This window comes from Pelmatolapia mariae, linkage group LG2 (genome assembly GCF_036321145.2).
Source record: "Pelmatolapia mariae isolate MD_Pm_ZW linkage group LG2, Pm_UMD_F_2, whole genome shotgun sequence".
NCBI lineage: Eukaryota > Metazoa > Chordata > Actinopteri > Cichliformes > Cichlidae > Pelmatolapia > Pelmatolapia mariae.
In genome coordinates this window covers 35,863,971-35,882,770 of record NC_086228.1, presented here as the reverse complement: position 1 = coordinate 35,882,770, position 18,800 = coordinate 35,863,971, and the positions used below count along the sequence as shown (strand labels likewise).

At 42.3% G+C, this 18,800-nt stretch overlaps 2 protein-coding genes and 1 long non-coding RNA gene across 3 annotated transcripts in view; all 3 read left to right on the top strand.

Moving 5' to 3' along the window:
• The first annotated feature begins 897 nt into the window (after window positions 1-897).
• On the top strand, window positions 898-2,367 carry LOC135932235 (uncharacterized). Its single transcript, XR_010573352.1, has 4 exons — window positions 898-1,084; window positions 1,417-1,538; window positions 2,028-2,063; window positions 2,218-2,367. It is a non-coding gene; the product is annotated as an uncharacterized LOC135932235 (long non-coding RNA).
• A 7-nt stretch (window positions 2,368-2,374) lies between these two features.
• Window positions 2,375-4,668, top strand: LOC134637610 (arf-GAP with Rho-GAP domain, ANK repeat and PH domain-containing protein 3-like). The gene is made up of 3 exons (XM_063488069.1): window positions 2,375-2,492; window positions 2,593-2,631; window positions 2,758-4,668. Exons 1-3 carry the CDS (start codon window positions 2,469-2,471, stop codon window positions 3,094-3,096), a joined length of 402 nt encoding a protein of 133 aa, XP_063344139.1. The 5' UTR covers window positions 2,375-2,468; the 3' UTR covers window positions 3,097-4,668.
• A 584-nt stretch (window positions 4,669-5,252) lies between these two features.
• The window catches only part of myot (myotilin), a 29,808-nt gene continuing 16,260 nt past the window's right edge, over window positions 5,253-18,800 (top strand). The window contains exons 1-8 of the mRNA XM_063499892.1: window positions 5,253-5,403; window positions 13,420-13,452; window positions 13,710-13,863; window positions 14,070-14,132; window positions 14,257-14,398; window positions 16,331-16,354; window positions 17,282-17,401; window positions 17,486-17,687. Of these exons, the coding sequence (XP_063355962.1) occupies window positions 13,445-13,452; window positions 13,710-13,863; window positions 14,070-14,132; window positions 14,257-14,398; window positions 16,331-16,354; window positions 17,282-17,401; window positions 17,486-17,687 (713 nt within the window). The 5' untranslated portion in view covers window positions 5,253-5,403; window positions 13,420-13,444. The remainder of the gene's footprint in view (window positions 5,404-13,419; window positions 13,453-13,709; window positions 13,864-14,069; window positions 14,133-14,256; window positions 14,399-16,330; window positions 16,355-17,281; window positions 17,402-17,485; window positions 17,688-18,800) is intronic.

Genomic DNA, 18,800 nt, shown 5'->3' with positions numbered 1-18,800 from the left:
TGTGGCGGGTCAGGACTGTTTGGGTTTGTTTGACAGCTCAACACATTCTGTTGTTCCAGTCGGCAGCGTTACGGTTGCCATGGTTACAGGGTGACGCTCTCTCTCTCTGCGTGTTTCCTGGGTGACAGAGCGCCTTTTTGTTGTTGTCTTTGTGCTAAGCTACAGGTATAGCTCTAAAGAATGTAGCCTCATGGGCAGTGTAGTCCGTGCTGCAGGAAGAATGGACTGCCATACACGTTATGTGTCTGTGAGCGAGGGAGGGAGAAAAAGGCGAGTGGAAAAGTACGAGCTGTGATCGAGCAGAAACGGGAGCTGGAAGCATGTAAATATAATAATAACCACTGCAGCCAAGAAGAGTGCCTGACGAGCCCAGTTGTAAGTAAGCTATTAAGACTCGACTGTACACTGTGTTCGTGTTTTCCTCCGAAACAATAAGTTCCGTTGGAGCAGCCTTTCAACGCCTCTCTCTGTCTCTCGAAAGCAAAGTTGACCCAGACAACAAAGTAAAGCTATTTTTCAGCTACGAGCCCGACCTGCAGACTCTTCTTATCATATTAGGTGTCCATAATTGTCACTTAGAGAAAGCATAAAGTTCAACTTTATCTTTAAAGTGATTACATCCTTGCATTACATACTTTAGGGTCATTTTTTGCTGGCAGGTTTCTTAAAAAAAACAAAGAAAAAAACAGGCAGACTTAGAATATAACACGCAGCGTTCTATAGATGGATACATAAAAAGCTAAAAAATTACATGCATGTGCTAACTTTCTAAACACTTTATTTGTTACATTTCTGATAAATGTTTGATAAAACACATTTGTGTTGGCCTAGGCTCAATAAAGTTTTTGTCTTTAAATTAACTTTGTCTGTGTGTGTTTCAGGTACTGCACTCCGAAAGACTGAATGAACCAGCATTGCAGCCATGGGTCATTGTTAGCATCACAGGGAAGGTTGAAGCCGCCCACTGCACCTGTATGGCCGGAGTCGCGGACACCTGCACCCATGTCGCTGCTCTTCTGCTTAATAGTGTTGATCCGTGGCACAAGGACTGTTACCAATGAACCTGCGTACTGGGTTTTGCCGGGTAATAAGACCAAGATACAGCCAGAGGTTGGCAATAAGATAGACTTCCCCTCTTTAGCTGCCCCAAAAAAGCCTCTCGATCAAAACATAAACAGCATAAATAATATATTTAAAGCTATCTTGGACAGGAGAAAAGTATATATTTCTTAGACAACGCAAAATCTGCACAAAGATAACATTTTCATGTCATAATATTCTTTCTGTTATACAGCTAGCATAAAGTTATATTCACAATGGTGCTGTAAAGTTGTTATCAGTGTGTCAGCTCGGCGAGCTGACACAGAGAACCTTTGTGATGACACAAAGCTATATTGTGTGTGATGGTGTATGCAGCGTGTTGCTGGGAGAGCACGTCAGTCACTCGGACCGCAGCGAGTCGAAGGCGGAGTCAGCTCACCTCGTCAACAATTCTGACGCCCGCTACTCTCACCCAGCGGATCACTGCAGCACATCAGGTTTGAGTCACTCACACACACTCACACGCACACACACACATATGCACACAAAAACACACTCACATGCACTCGCACATGCACGCACACTGACACACATGCACACACTCGCGCCCACACGCACACAAACACACACATGCAGTAACACATGCACAGTGACACACATGCACACACACTCACACATACACACATACACAGACACACACACACTCACATGCAGACACATACACACTCACGCACACACTCACATGCACACGCACACACTCGCACATGCACACAGACACACACAGACTCACATGCACACACACACTCACATGCGCTCATACTCACAAGCGCACACACACACTCTCACATGCACATAGACACACACAGACTCGCATGCACACACACGCACACACACTCACACACACACACACTCCTGCAGTCTGAACTGAGCAGTGAGCCTCAGAGGCTGATGGCCATTATCTGATGTCTTGTGTGTTTCCTGTGCAGGTGGGGCTTCACAGTGATGTCAGACAAACACCAGCTGTAAGTATCAGGCCTCACCTGTCCTCCTCAGCGTCACACTCACCTGCAGCAGCTGATGTTTGACTCAGTCACACGTGGACGTCGTGCATTAAAATAAAAGCTCTGAGTGTTTCACTTTTGCATGAAATCAAAAGTATCTGCCCCTCCCCTCCAGCAGGTACCTGTGCTGCAGCAGCGAGGCCGAGCTGTGGGATTGGATCACGAGCCTTCTCAGAGCTCAGGTACGTTTACCTGCACGCTGGTCTGGGATCAGCCGTCGCTCCTGTGCTGGCCATCATGGATGTGCTTCTGTTGCAAACAATGACCCGGGTCTTCCGGCGCTGCACCGCCACTCCTCCTCTGACATCTCCAAGCAGAAGTTCGGAACGATGCCGCTCGTCCCCATCAGAGGAGAACAACAGCAGCATGCTGTCGGCCAAAAAGACGCTGGTTAGAGTCCAACTCTCTCAGCTGTTTCTCAGACATGCTCAGTAAACTCTCACAGGTCAAATGCACAAACTCGTCATCTGTACTTTGTCTTCCCCTGCAGAGGAAACTACACGACCGGAGAACTCTGTCCATGTACTTTGTAAGTACTCTGTACTTCCTCTCGTCTCACTCGTGAGCCTGTAGTAAACACTGGGGGGGGGCGGGGTTTAACCTTGGGACCGATCCCATCTCTCTGTGTTCTGGTGTGTCTCGTGTGTGTCTCCAGCCCATGGAGGTCCAGCAGGACTCGTTCGAGGAGCGCTCAGAGTCTCCTGACCTGCCCGAGCCGCTCTACGCTGACTTCGACCTGCAGGTCCTGAAGTCTCTGGAGACCAGCTTCCTGTCCAGCAGCATCGCAGAGACCCAGGAAGTTCCAGACCACCCCCCCACTCACTTTGGTTGCCGTGGAGACCAGGCATTTGGATCACATCATCATCCCGGAAGCGGTCTGGATGGCGAGAGGCTCCGTGGAGACTCTGGAGCAGAGCAGCAGGAGCCGGCAGAGGGGATGGCTCCTCCGCTGCAGGCTCTCCAGACTCAGATGCTGCCGGCCAGCCCGCGGTGAGAAGGAGGCAGACGCTGCAGGGAGTTTGCACGCCATCGCAGGAGCTGTCCTCCGCCTTCATCAAGAAGACCATGAAGGAAGAGCAGGAGGAAGAGGAGAGGCCCTATGATGTCTGAGGACCGAAAGGTGGAGTCACATGATCTCTCTCCATTCACAGCACGCCAGCAGTCGACTCAAGGTGGCCATTCAGGTTACAGAGACAACGATCACATGACCTCCTACAGGACATGTCAGGCAGACTTTACTGTAAAAACTGCGGCTGAGGAGGGCCATGTGATGCGGTCGCCTGTAGGTGATTGGAGCTCAGTTCGGGGCTGTGCTAACATCAGCGACTCTGACTTTTTCAGCCTGCGTGCAGCGTCCTCTGCAGCCAGGAGAGGGCGCTGTATCAGTTTGTACTTGACAGACTGAGAGCTGAGTCGTTCTCTTTATGTAACAGGAAGTTTGATCACACGTGTTTGAATGTAAAATGACTCACAAGCGGTCAAAAATGTTTTTATGATATTTTAATGTTTCCAACAAGTCTAATCTGATATCTCACATCAGCATCCTTCTCGAACCTGTCAGTTCAAATACTCGATGAAGCTCACACAGGTAAAGGAGGAAGGCGTCACGAGAATCAGTAACAGGTAACCCGCAGCGCTGTTCCTGCGGATGTGTTTAAATAAAGTTAGAAGAGACTAAGTGACAGAGAGCCGGCTTCAGTGAGACTCTGGGATTACACATCAGATTACACAAACGATGACATCATAGAAACGCGGCACTGTGAAGATTAAATTGAAGTAAACAAGCTGCAACATGTGGAACAAATCAAACTGTGAACACAGTTGGTCACATCTAAACGCAGGCGCCTCATTGGTCAGTTCTACACGTCTGCGTGTAAAGTGACCAATGAGGCGCCTGCCTCAGTCTTAAACTGGCGGTCTGGAAGTCGTGCGAGTTGGTTTGGCGCCTCCTGCTGGGACAGTGTAACGTGATACATCTCCTGTTGTCAGGCCTGCAGGTATCAGGCTGTTGTTCTCCTTTATCTCATAGTGGACAGAAATTATTTTTTGTGGCACAAAACGCCTTGGCAGCATTTTTAGGTAAACAGCTGCAAAAAACTTTGTTGTTTGCAAAACTCAGTTACTTTTTTGAAGAAGTAACTATATAATTAATTGCCCAACATTGGTCATTATATACTGTATTTTGCAGACAGAGAGTTACAGGACTCTCTCCCAGACCACAGACTCAGACTCATAATACAAGTCAGAGCTTTATAATAGAAAGAAAGAAAGAAAGTTGTGTTTTCAAAATTGGAGTTCAAGTTATTTTTACTTCCAATAGTGTTAACATACTACACAGGTCATGAACAAGATTTTTTTTACATTTTCATTGTAGTTGTGAGCTAACGCAGTTAATTAAAAGTAGTCTAACATAAATGTAAATGCTGTAATTTGATTATTTTAATAAACCATGTAACTTGGATGGATTCGATGCTGGCGTGACCACAGTGCACACGTCTGCTGTTGCTCACAGTGGTCCAAGGGACGCTCAGGGAGTTTGTGTGTTCGCTCAGACACATAAAAAATTAGAGGGAACATTGGTTAGATCTATGTGAAATATGATGAATAAAGCCCTGATGAGCTGAGCTTGAGTGTGATCTGTTTTCCAAGGTTGTGTATTCACGTCTCCCTCTGTCTGTCCGACTCTCTCTGGTTCTCAGGTTTCTACCCAAAGACTCACTGGCACCAGTTGCAGGTTTTCTGGCCCCTGTCTCTCACACTTGGATGAAGTTTGGCCCGTTCATGATGCCTCCACCACTTTTTGTAATTTCAGATGGAACAATATATCTTTATAGTTTGTGCAGCAACGTGCAACAAGCTAGCTCTGTGCCAGCTATCCATGGTCATTTGGATTTGGCATTAGCTGTGCGCATTAGCACAAAGGCATGAGGCACCGGCTGGGGCAGACTTGAGCTTCCCTGTTCTCTTTGACCATTAATTAACACTTCCCTCTGCTTTAAATTTGCTCCTTCCGTACCCCTCTAACCGAACCCCACATGGCTTCCTCTCACCCCCCTCCTCAGATTCCCTCCTAACCCCGTCCCACACCCCAACCTCTTCAACACACACACACGAGCCCCTGCTTGTGTGTAAATGTGTGTGTCAGCTCACCCAAAGCAGGAGCGTCCAGTGACCAAGCCATGACTGGCAGCCACACAGTCATATAGCAGTTTTGGTTTTAGCACTTGGATTTTCTGCTTGTTGGATCAATATATTTGTTGTTATTCTTGGTTTTGTAGCCTGCTGGGGATAGAGCAGACAGGTAAGGATGGGTATATTTTTGCGGAAGTTCACTTCAGATGGGTTAAAGATTGTGTTGAGGATGCAGAGCTGCCTGTTGCTTGTCTAAATTAAGCTAGAAGCATATGACACACAATCACAGCATGGAGGAACTTGTGCAACCCAGCTTGCATTTCAGATCATTTGCTTTTCGGTAGAGACATCCAGAAAGTTTCGCAAAAGTGTAAGTCCAGCATGTGTGGCATGCTTCAAGCCCTGCTCCTTGTCAGGATTCAAAGAAGAGAGAAAGCAAAAGTCAAGTTAATCAGATAATCAAATTGTGTAATTCATTTGGTCCATGGCCAATGGGATCCTGATACTGCATGCTACTGATACTGCAGGCAGTCCTGGAGTGACTGAGTTTGCAGTGAGAAGGAAGAGGACAGCTGGAATGATCTGTCTAAAGTTATTTATAATTTATATGCTGCGTCATGTGCTATCTAGCTATATTTCATTGACAATAGTTACCTCGACACGCTATTATTCTAACTACCAACCTATGTAGCTACGTAGCTTCCTACCTACCTGCTTATCTAATAACCTACCTTTCTACTTGCCTATCCATCTGTTGATCTACCTACGTACTTTCCCCTGGCTGCCTTCAGCTTCCAGTGACACCACTAAAGATTCTTTGTAGTTACTGTTACAAAACGGCATGTATCAAAAGAGAACATCCCATTGCACATCTTTAAATTAGCACAATGATAGTCTTTGAAAAGTATACAGGCAAACTCAAGGACATTGGTGCAAACTATCCACATCGGATATCCAGTGCAGCAAATGAAGAGGGGAATTTAAAGGGTATAAGTAAAAAAGGAACTGTGTCAGTTACATGTCCTGCAGTGTGAGGCAACATAAGACATACCAGCCAAATTTGAGCTGTGTGTGTGTACAAGCCTGGCATGCCTGTGTGACACTGTGTTCAGCCACTGGGTTCTGGTTGGCCAAAAGAGAGATCAGGTGACCCAGTCTGCGCTAATTTGGTCCTGTGCACAGCCAAGCTGAGGAGGTAGGAGAATTGGAGAGTCATAGGTTGAGGACTAGGACGGTTTCTGGAGTCATGCAACTGAAAAAATTCAAAATGTAATTTCTCTTTGTTATCAGTAGTCCCTTTACAAAGAGTTGGCCTTTGAAATCACCTCTTGATTAAAAAATTAAGCTGCACCAGACATTTGAATCTCAAACTGGGGCCTTTACATTGGAATACATTCATTTCCATGAATTAAGTTGTCTTGTTATACAGAGAATATCTATTCAGGATAAGTCAAAAGTCTTAAGCCACCACTCATGGCTGTATATTTTGCTAGGAAAGTGGATAATTTTCAGTAAGTCTGTTATGTTTAAATACGGCTCTGGTTAGTATTCCAGTCTCAGGTATACGACAGTTAGCTGATTGTTGGGCATTTCTCTCTAATGCTGTAGGAGGTTTACCTTACAATAGAAAGTGTCTTGATTAAACTGGTTTATAAAGTTGAACTGAAAATTTTTACTTTCTGTTGAATTCTAGTTGGCAAGTGTTAGCATGCTAACCTGCCACACCCACTAGAAACCCGCTACAGTGTTCCCGCTACCTCGGAACTTGGATGTCGTAACTTGTAATTTTTTTGGTTCTTAGCAAGATAAAGGCATTTAATTATCACTAGCAATACAGCATAAAATGTTTTTTTAAACACGTTCATACAGATTAAAAGTTTACAGTTTTATTACTGTTCAGTGCTACCATCTTGGCTAACAATCAGAATCAGAATACTTTATTGATCCGTAGGGGTTACAATGCTCCAGTACAAACAGTAACAAAGACAGATCATACACTAAGTAAGAAATAGCACAATACATACAATATATATGTGTGTGTGTGTGTGTGTCACTTATTGATAAATGGCTGAATAAGAAAGAAGAGCGTGTGCAAAAAGGGTGTAGCTATTGCAGTATACGTGTTAAGTAGATGAGTTGTACAGGGAGATGGCCACAGGCAGGAATGATTTCCTGTGTCGTTCAGTGGTGCTTTTTGGTAATCTCAGTCATGGAGTCGGTGGGAGGTGTTATCCAACATTGTTTTTTCATCTTGGACAACATCTGCCTCTCCGTCACCACCTTAAGGGAGTCCAGCTCCATCCCCACAACTTTACAGACCAACATACCCAACAACTATTTTGGGTATGTTGGTCTGCTCTGACTTTCCGAGGAGGAAATCTGAATTCCACAAAAAATTTCCAACTAGGAATTTCAAATTTCTGAATTCTGACTTATTTTGGAACGCACCAAAACAACCATTGTTACCAATATTAGCATTTAGCTTAAATTACTGCTGTATCTGAACAGTCTCAGAGTGAACCAAGATTCATGCTGTTAGAGAAGATACAATTTAATTCCTTATCATATCCTGCTGCTATGATAAAACATCATACAAGGCCACCTGGGTTGGCTGGAAGACTGTTTACTTAGCCTGGCAGGGCGAAGGACACTGTCTCAGCTGAACTCTGGACACACACACACATACATATACACTGATATGCACACACTCATCCCCCCTCCCTTTCCAAACGCCTTCGACGCTTATTCCCTTCCGATGCTGACGGTGGATCATGGAGACCAGCGCACAGGCTGCAGGCCCGGATGTACTGTCTAAATCGGCTGTCTCTCACCCTTTACCCACCCCTGTTGCTTGTCATGTGTTTCTTTGGTGTATTAAGAGTTTTTTCATGTGCTATGTGCAGAGGTGGTTTTTTTTTTCTGTTCTCAAACTGATCTCCCTGTTGGAGCTCAGTCTGGGGGGAGTTATTTTTTCTCCTTATCTTTCCTCATGTTGTGCTTTTCCATGTTATACCCCTCTGACCTGTCTTCCCCATGTGATGTTTGTGTAATGTATGTATGGTCGGAGGGTAAGATGGCGCCGCCATTGCGTGCAATAGGTCGGCAGCCTTATGAAATTTCCCCCTGTGGGATTAATAAAGGTATATCAATCAAACCATATACAGTATAAACTGACACTAATGCTACATTCACTTACTTAAGAGTCTTCTATCTATTAATTACAAAGATATTCCTGGAAAGACCCATGTATTTGTGTACATTAAATATATTTCCTAATGTACAACAATGAATAGTACTAGATTTATAATTTCAGTTTTTCATAAATAACTAATAATAACTGTGTGCAGTATGCATCATGTAATGCTACTTTTATCATTATAGCTGAGTAAAGCAACAGTGTGTGCCTTTTTGTATCTTTTCTCTTTGCTGGTGTGCTCTTGGTCTGGTCACAGAGATGTCATGTGGGTCATATAGAAAAAGTTTAACATGATGTTTGTGTTTGTGCATTTTGCTTAGCCTGTTATAAACCTCCTACATTCAGTGGCTAATACATTACTCTAGATTTTTAGAGGGTACCTTTCAAAGCCCACAGGTTTATATAAAGCTTGCGTTGTTAGCTAATTTTAACACGGTCCACTTCATTCTGGATTTCTGCTCTAATGTGCCACTCCTGTCCACAGCTGAGAGCTGCTAGTGGCTGAAAGCTTCATGGTGTTGTGTACAGCTGTAATGAGGGGTCTGTTTAAATGAGCAAGGCTGACTGTTTCTTCCTGTTTGTCAGAATCTCCTCATCGACTGCAGGACAGCTCAGTTTTCTTTGATAACTGTAAATAACACATCTATACATGCTGTTAGTGTATAAAATAGATCATTTATGCTAATAACACATGTAGGAGGATACGTTCATGGCACCTATTAACTATCACCACTCACTGTGTTTAATAGCAAACCAAATGACAAACAGTCATCACCATGACTCATCTCCAAAGGCTGGCTTTCTCCTGTCAGGTGAGAACAGGTGCACTGGAAATGCACTTACTGGAATATTGAACTCAGACAGAGTGCAGCCATCTTCCTCTTTCCCCGTGTTACAGAATCAGTGGGCTCAACATGCTGTTAAAAATACCAGCCATGGTTTTTCATTGACACATCAGTGAGCAACACAGAGTCGTGTGCCATACGCATTAGCAAGCCATATTGACAAATTACATGCAAATGTTCAGAGTAGCAGTCTGCAGGAATAGGGACCTACGATTGGTCTAACGATATGTGATTTTATATATGCATTGTACTGTATTAATGCTTCTCACCACACAGAGAAATACAGCCCTGCAGGCTGTAGGTGTGTATGGAGATATTTGTGGTGGGACAACGTGTTTCTTAGACCGTAGATCCAAAAACAGGTTGAAGCTAGAGGCAGAACAGTCCGGGGCTGATATACTCTCACTTATGACAGGAGCAGAGCAGGCTCGAACGTAAACTCAGGTATAAATGTGTGCGTGGAACAGCAGAAAAAGAAGAATCAATTTGCAAGTTATGGTTTTGTGGTTCTTTGTAGCAGTTTGGTCTGCTTTTGTGTGTTTTGTGTTATTTTAGATTTGGTGTGTCTTTGTTTGTTCTTCAGATCCTTTGTGTACAATATTACAATTACTTCAAATGACTTTGAAACAAAAAATATTCCAGTCACTGTATTCAGAGCTCTGGTGTAGGAGCCCACCAAACTCCTGTCTAGCTGGGCCTAATTCCACCATGTTTTACTGGGTATGGCTTCATACTGCATCTCAGACCTCCTGTTTCAGGGAAACAGGAGGTCTGAGATGGGTAGCATCTTTCCTCTTTGAGGGCTGCTAAAGGCCAACTGGCAATAAGCTTCAGGACAATCTAGTGATGATGTTTGCTCTCCTTTGGATTCATGTTTTAACATCTTCTGTCAGTCCTTTCGTCTCACTTTAAACTTTAGGCACTTAGAAAAACGTAATAATCTGAAGGCATGACAGTCGACATGGGACACCCAGGGAGGGAGGGAGAAGCCTCCAGCAAGTTGCATTATGGGAAATGTAGTGTCTAATGCTGCTCAGTTTTCACCTACACTAAACCAAAAAGGATGCCACTGTCACCAGTGTCTTTGATTTGCCCATCGTCGGATAATATCAATGTTACATCCTTGTTTGGGACGTCACTGAACTTGGCTGCCACTGCTTGTGTGCCTCTGTCCGTCTGTTGCTTGCCAGGTAGTGGATTTGTTGCACTGCATGAATGCGTCCTGTTGTCGCTGCCACAAATTCTGCAGTTATATAAGAGAGACAATTGATACAAAGGGTTTAGCAACAGTTGCTGTTGTATCAGCAGTGGGCTTTAGTACGCGCACACACAGCTGTTTGGAGTGATTATGTGAGGGGAAAACTGGATGTACACACGGATGTCATACATGCCTTAGTTGTTTCTTCTTTCTTAAGCGTTGATCCTCTCATTTAGACAATGTTTAGGCTGTGTTTATTTGACTGCTGTGACCCCCATGTAGCACAACTAGTACAAATAGTAAGCCAGCTCAGATGTACTGTTGTAGATTAAATGTATATGACATTTAATTCTAGAGTAAAGAGTTCTCTTTACCTCTGCGACTTCGACATGGAGACGCTTTGATTTATCACAGCTCAGACAGTCTGTGCAGTGCTTAGGAGGTGACAAAGTTTAATTTAGCCCAGAAACCTGAACCTCAGGCAGCTCCTTCTCTGAAACCAAGACAGACCTCCCAAGGCCGGAAGGCTGAGATCTGAGGGAGTCTTTTGGGTGTATGAGTCTCCTTATGCCTTCAGTTAGCTCAGATATGGCCATGCTGTTGCCAAACAAAGTGATGGAGAAACAGTGACCTGGTACAAGAGTGATTTGGTGCCGTGTTTGAGGAATCCAGTGTGTGAGCTCAAGCGTTTAAGCTTATTTGTTTCCACGTCTAACTTTGAGTCTGTGTAAGCGTGCGTGACCATTCATTTGTTTGGGGATGATAAATAGTAATACAAAACATTACTGTGTTTGTATATCACCACCTGAAAGAAACAACACAATAGAAATGTATGTAATCAAGCTTGAATTTAGCTGTATTAAATATAACTGCTGGAGGTTTCTTCCTGTTAAAAGGGAGTTTTTCCTTCCCACTGTTGCCAAGGTCTTCCTCAGAGGGGATTGTCTGATTGTTGGGTTTTCTCTCTAAGGTCTTTACCTTACAATATAATTTGCGTTGAGGCAAATGTGGCTGTAAAATTGAATTCAAGGCAAACAAAGTGTTGTGTGTTAATTAGTTGTGAAATCCTGTTTTGAAGCTTTGAGTTCAGTATTATAAATGAGGGGTGGAAGTGACTGTGAAACGAACAGCACTGCACACTCGTTTTAGCAACTCGTCAGTTACAAAGTAGCTCCATCCTGCCTTATTATCTGTTTTACTATCATTTGGACAAAACTTCTTCTTGTTGCAGTAAGATAATTCTCCCCATTCTGGCCATTTGGAAGAATGCAGATTTAAGGCACATCTTTTTTATACAGTCTATAAATTAAACCTGTCTAAAGACTCACTAGACGTGAAATCTCATAATTACATAGGCTTTGTGGACGTTCATTGATCGTGACGTGACGTACAGTCCTGCCAAGATGTTGTTTTAATCAACACCCGACTCTGTGTCTTTTTTAAACAGGGGCTCATCCAGCTTTAATCTCAAGCATTTGTCTGAGGCGTTTTCTGGCCAGGGATGCTCTCAGAACTTTTAAGATTTTACTGATACCAGTGCCGACATCAGTTTTGTTTATAGGCCTACACATGTTCAGCATTAATCCAAAAATGTGTTACTTATTTGATGGTTGAAACAAAACAGAAAGACAGCAGAAAGGAGGCTTACAATCCAGGAAATAATTATTTGATCTCTGGCTGAATTTTTAAGTCTGCTCACGTACAAGGAAATGAATAGTTTTTAAATTTTATGCTTGTTGCAATTTAATGGAAAGAGACAGGCTATCGACCAAAGAAAGAAAGAAGTATTTCATCCCCTAAAATGCAGTCAGAACAAGCTCCCACAGATTGGCTCAATCAACCTACCAGTCGATCAGTTACAGCTCGTATGTATAAAGCACACCCATCCACATAATCAGTTTCTTCCATTCCAACCTCTCCATCACCATGGGCAACACCAGAGAGCTGCCAAAGGACGTCAGGGACAAGGCTGTAGACCTGCACAAGGCTGGACTGGACTAAAAGACCATCGGTGTGCTATAATGGATTGAAATTTTGCAATGCAAAGTCACCCTGCTCAAGAAGGCACATATACAGATCTGGTTTAAGTTTGCCAGTGAACATATAAATGATTCAGTGAAGGGTTGGCAGAAATCAAAAATGTGAGAATGTGTGTGACCCAAAGAACACCATCCCAACACTCCAGCACACCTGTTTGAACCTGTTTTTCTGCTAAGGGTACAGGACAGCTTGACTACACTAACCCTAAGCCCCATTAAGAGGCCAATGGATGGAGCAATGAACCATAAAACCCACAGCCAGAACATTGAAGATGGGTCATGGATGGGTCTTCCAGCCTGATACTGACCCAAAACATACCGCCATGTCATGGAGTGGCTGAGCCCGTCTCCAGAGCTCAGTCTGACAGAAAATCTATGGAGGAACCTGAAGCTTTGAGTTGCTGAGCAGCAGCCAAGAAATCTAAAGGATTTAGAGAGTTTCTGTAAAGAGGAGTGGACCAAAATCCGTCCTGAGACGTGTGCAAACCTGCTGAACAACTACATGAAACGCCTCACCACTGTGCTCGCCAACAAGGGTTTCCAAGCCCAGTATTAAGTCATGTTTATTAAATGAAATGAAACTACCTTCAAATTAGAGACTGTTCACATCTTTGTGAGTAAACTCACAAATTCAGCAGGAGATCACATAATTACATCCCCACTGCACATGTGACTCGTGTGCAGAAGCAAACAAAAACTGAACCGTGTTTCGAACTGTTGGAAAAAACATTGAATTAATATGATTTAATGGGTTGGAATCTAATTCTTGATTAACATCTTATTAGCGGCTAAAAGTCTGTGCACATGCTTTGTAAAATGAAATGTATGTGTTCAGTCATAGCTGCAGACACTCATTTCTACAACACTGTAGCACAGCATGTTTGAGAGTGTCCCTTTGTCTTTGCAGGACCTCTGTCACTGCATCCTGGAACATGGAACAGTAAGTTAGACCTGCACACAAACACTGACACACACGTTTCCTTTTCATGAACCATAAGTAATACTTGACTCAATTTAACCTAATTTTATCCTAAATCTTTACTTTAAATTTCTAATGATTGTAAGATGGAGACTTACTTTTTGTCCTTAACAATAAGGAAAGAATCCCCACAGTGTGACTCTGTATACACACTTATGTCCTCACAACCCGAGGAAGCATCCAAACACAGATTTATTCATTTCATTACTGGTGCTTAGAGTCCAGAAGGTGCAGAAGAAGACAAGCACCATGTCTCTGACCATCTCCTCCTCCTCTGCTGCTGCATCCTCCACTCGTGAGCTCTCCTCCTCCACTCTCCTCAGTCAGAGACACTCCAGCCTGGTGCAGCCGCTGTGTGTCAGCCCTCAGAGGGTAATTGCAGCTAATTAAAATGAGTCATTTCACCTCATTCGATAAAACACACGAGTATGTTTCATTATGGGGATAAACTGGTTAAATAGCTAAATGTCATTTTAATGTCCTGTAATGTTGAAAGCGACCTTTTTGTAAATAAAGAAATAGATATGCCAAATGATTTTCAAACAAATTAGGTGATTTATATTATTACATTTGCCCAGACTCAGAGTCCCATCTACAACCAGCAGCACTCAGGCAGCGGAGTCGCTCCCACATTTGTTAAGGTAAAATAAATGTGCATTCTTGTATTTGTTCATGAAAGTGCACAGAGAAAATCAGAAACCATACTCATATGAACCTGTTGTCATACCTTCTCTTGATCATGGTCATCATTGCTCCCTCTGCCAGTGTCTCCACGACGTGTCTACGGTGAAGGGTCAGCTGGTGGTCCTGGAGTGCAGACTGAGGGGGACTCCGCCCCTGCAGGTTATGTGGTACAGAGAGGATGAGCAAATACTGGACTCCGATGATTTTAGGATACTCCGCAAGAGTGAGTGTTTTCATACTTGCTCTGATTTTCCTAAATCTTGGTTCTAACATGTGCCCTCCATACCATTATAAGAGACAGTAATTAAAACTAGACAGCGGAAATTTCTTCAGAAACTTTGAGTATGCCCATGCTACGGCCAGGTCAGTTGACAGAAGACATCAGGATCTACATGACTGGAGCAAAGAACTGCTGAGTTTTAAACAGGCTCATCAGTCATCTGCAGTCATCAGTGCACAGCTGTGAGGATCGGTTACTATAGTAACTCCTGTGAGTGGCAGGAGGAGGAGGGGGGGTGATGGAACACACTCTTCTGCACCTTAGGGTCAGACACACAGGGCAAACAGGATTTAAGCTCTGAAACAAATGTTTTATAGAAAAGATGTATCGCAAAAAATTCTTCACCGTGACCGAAAGCCACTTCCAGTCTACAAAATATTCAATTTTCATATCTGTAGAGTTTATTATATTGATGTGGTGACAGTGTAAAGACGCCCCCCAATTTTAAATTTGAGCTGAAATTTGGGAGCCGTTTTAAATGGACCTCTATGGGGAACAGACAGGGAGGAGGCTGCACTTTGATGGCATTTGTGAGAAAACCGTTACTCCTATCTCATTGAGGATGACACTGAATGAAAGAAGGCAACGATAGTTACATTTTGATATATATATCTATATGTATATATATATACATATATATATATATATATATATATATATACATATATATATATATATATATATATATATATATATACATATATATATATATATATATACATATATATATATATATATCTATATATATCTATATGTATATATAGATATATATGGATATATCTATCTATATATACATATAGATATATATATATATATATATATCTATATGTATATATATATATATATACATATATATAGATATATATATCTATATATATCTATATATATATCTATATATATCTATATATAGATATATATATATATATTACACATGTAGGGCAAAAGGTTTGAGTAGATGAACTTGTGTGGGGATGTCCGTGACTGTTCATGAAATGCTGGGCTTATCCATCTTCTGGGGCGGGCCTACGGTGGAGCTCTGAAGATGAGGGAGCTGCTGGTGAAGATCATGAGTCCACCTTGATCCTTGTAATGAATTTCAGTCCAAAGTCTTGTGACTCGTATAAAGTTTAAATGAAGTATGGCCGAGTGATAGGGTCCCACAGTGACTTGGGTTGGTGCCTTTTTTTTCGGGTGCTTTCTCGTTCAAATGAATGGGGAAAAAAAGTTTTTTGGGAATTTTGCAGAAACCGTGCGACAAATCGCTACCCAAAGTCATAGCTCACCATTCCCAATCGAGCTGCACGAAATGATATAACATGTGGGGGTTGTCTCAAAGCTGCGGGGTGAGTTTCGCAGCAAGATTTCACATGACCAGATCTTTCGCAGCAGAAGAAATTTCAGACTGGGGCTGGGAAGAATAAATCCGACGAATAATAAGAAGTGTGCTATTGCATAGGCGACCTTAATAATCATTAAAAAAAAAAGACTTAAACTAGTAGAAACTAAATTAAACATTTTCAAACAATAAAAACTAAACTGACGTAGGAAAAGCTACTCTGGAAACTAACTGCAACTAAACTGGATACAAAAAAATCAAAATCAAAGCTAATTAGAAAATACTAAACTATGATAACTGGTTTGGATGAAGGATTCAGCAGAAATACACTCCTCGATCTCACCTCTGAAGAGTGTGTAAAGATCCACACCCTGCACTCAAACACCTTTCTATCCCACGGTTAACAGCTCACATGGGTCAGATTAGAGGCGCTTAGATGTTTTCTATCCAGAAACAGAATTCAATATATACAACTCTGAAAATATTATTACCGTGTAAATTCTCCAGAAATGATCTCATCTCTTTGCTTATTCTTCCAGAGGCCAGTTCTGCATCAGTGCCGGGTGAGTACCTGATGTTAATTACATTCAAACTCAAAGAGAAGCCGTTTCCCCAAAGTGTCAAACCTACTCGACATTGTAAGATACAAAAAACAAAAAAACGAAGTCTCTGAAATTACTAAAAGTGATGTTTCTGTGTTGTTATTTTAATTTTCTTTGTTTTGTTTTTTTATTCGTGACTGGGAAATGTGGATGAGTAGAAGTTGTTGGCTTGAGTAAGAGTGAGAACACTCAGCACTTCAGCACACTGGCGGCTCCAAGTGGATAAAAGATGTAAATGCTGGAGAAATGCTCATTTTCACAATCAGCACTCATTACCCAGCTGTGTAGTTACTTATGTGTCGAGAGAATCCATGTTCCCCTCTGCAGGTGAATAACTTTCCAAAGCCTGTAAGATCAGAGATGTGAAACATGTGCCCTGGATGGTTTATGGTGTCGAGTTTATAGAGGGATAAAACTGCAAAGAAGAAGGCAAATTGTATTAAGCCTGGTTCTTCCTGGTGCTTGTATTACAAGATGATAAGTGTGGATCACATGACCAGAGTCACTGAACTATTAATTTGAGCCTCATATCTGAATCATCAGATTTTAAGTCTTCTTAATGGTAAAGTCATTACCCAGGGCCTCCTGTACTGATCGAAGTGAGGTAATTAAACCAAAGAGGCGTCTTACGATAGCAGTAGCTCTCTGTGATGAGAGTGGAAAAGTTCTTTCCACTAAAAGAAAGTGAAACACTGGGAATTTTACATGTTGTTATACAACAGTGCTACTGGTCTAAGACCGTAAAAGGCCTCCATCTTTAATTGATATGGTCCATTTGATTTGATAATAGGGGTGTATTTCTGTAAAACATGGAGCAGTGCGTCTTTGATCATGTGTGAAACTGCAGCCCTGGCGTCTTGATTACCGATGCTGTGTTAACCCCTGCAGAGGAGCTGTGTACGCTGGTGATCACCGAGGCCTTTCCTGAAGACTCGGGCCTGTTTAAGTGTGTGGTCCACAACGCCTTCGGCACTGTCTCCTGCTCAGCCATGCTGGAAGTTTATGACGGTGGGAAGTCCAGTTGTACGTACAACAATGTTTTCCAGTTAAAAGTTCACATAGTGACTCTGTTACTTTACATCCCACACGCAGACCTGGACGAGCAGTTGGAGGCCGAGGCCATTCATCAGGAAGCTGTTTCTATCAGGCAAGATAAAGAGGCCATGTCCCAACAAGAGACTTTGTCCTTCAGAGCAAGCAGCGGAGACTTTCCTCCAGGGCTGTCAGACAGTATCAACCTCCCTCCTCCTGAGTGGCCTGACAGCGCTGTAGAAGATGACATCCCTGTTGCAGAGTGAGTGCATGATGGTCTCATGAACATCCAACAGTATCTGCAGTGCAGTGCAGTGCTTTTGCATGTTTATCACACTTACATGTTTCAGATCATCAAAGAATTTTAAATATTAGGCAAGGATAACCTGAGTAAATACAAAATGCACTTACTTTTTCTGTGTGAACAAATAATTGCCTCCTGAAGCTAATAACAGCTTGTGCCACCACTGACAGTAAAAACTGCAATCAAGCTTTTGTGATAACTCACAATGAGTCTCATTGAGGATACATTTTGGCCCACTCTTCTATGCAGAGTTGTTTTAATTTGGCTTCATGGGAGGGTGTTTGATGATGAATGGACTATTTAAGCTCATCTTGAAGTTCAAGGTATAAACTGACATCCGGACGTTCTCCTTCAGGATTTTCTGGTAGAGAGCAGAACTCATGGTTGCATCAATTACAGCAAGTCTGAAAAGCAGCAGAGCAGCCCCAGACCATCTCACCATGTTTGACTGTTGGATCATCATTTTATTAAATGCTGTGTTAGATTTATTCCAGATGTAACGGAACTCACACTGTTGCAAAAATGTCATTCTACTGACTGCTGCAGTCCCAAAATCTTAGAAATGGCCTTTTAACCATTTCCAGGCAAATATTCAAAAACCTAAGAAATCAGGAAGTGTGCAAACACTTTTCACAGCACAGTACAAATATTACATAACTCTGATGTCACTGTTTATGCACACTGATATGTATTTGTGTTTTTATGGCACTATTCAATGTGTATAAGAATAAGAATAAGAATAAGAATAAGAATAAGAACAACTTTATTTATCCCGAGGGAAATTCTTTTGTCATGTACATGCTCAAAGCAGCAGGAGAGACAGAGGAACAGATGAATAAGATATAAGATATACAATATATACAATAAGAATAGTGTACAGTAATATACAGTAGGATAGTACAAGACATAGTACCGGATAACTCTAACGAAGTAATATACATAACTATATCCTGGTGAATAAATAACTTAACTATCAGTGCAGGCGATTCTAGAAAGTGACAAAGTATTGTGCAATAGAATAAAGGGAGTAGCAGCGTATGATGGGGGGATGAAACAAATATTCAATAAGTA

Bases quoted from the DNA above. Each gene is read 5' to 3' on its own strand.
- LOC134637610 (XM_063488069.1), top strand. From the start codon at position 2,469: ATGCTGTCGGCCAAAAAGACGCTG. The intron at 2,493-2,592 runs GTTAGAGTCCAA...CTTCCCCTGCAG, and splicing joins TGTCGGCCAAAAAGACGCTG to AGGAAACTACACGACCGGAG. The intron at 2,632-2,757 runs GTAAGTACTCTG...GTGTGTCTCCAG, and splicing joins GAACTCTGTCCATGTACTTT to CCCATGGAGGTCCAGCAGGA.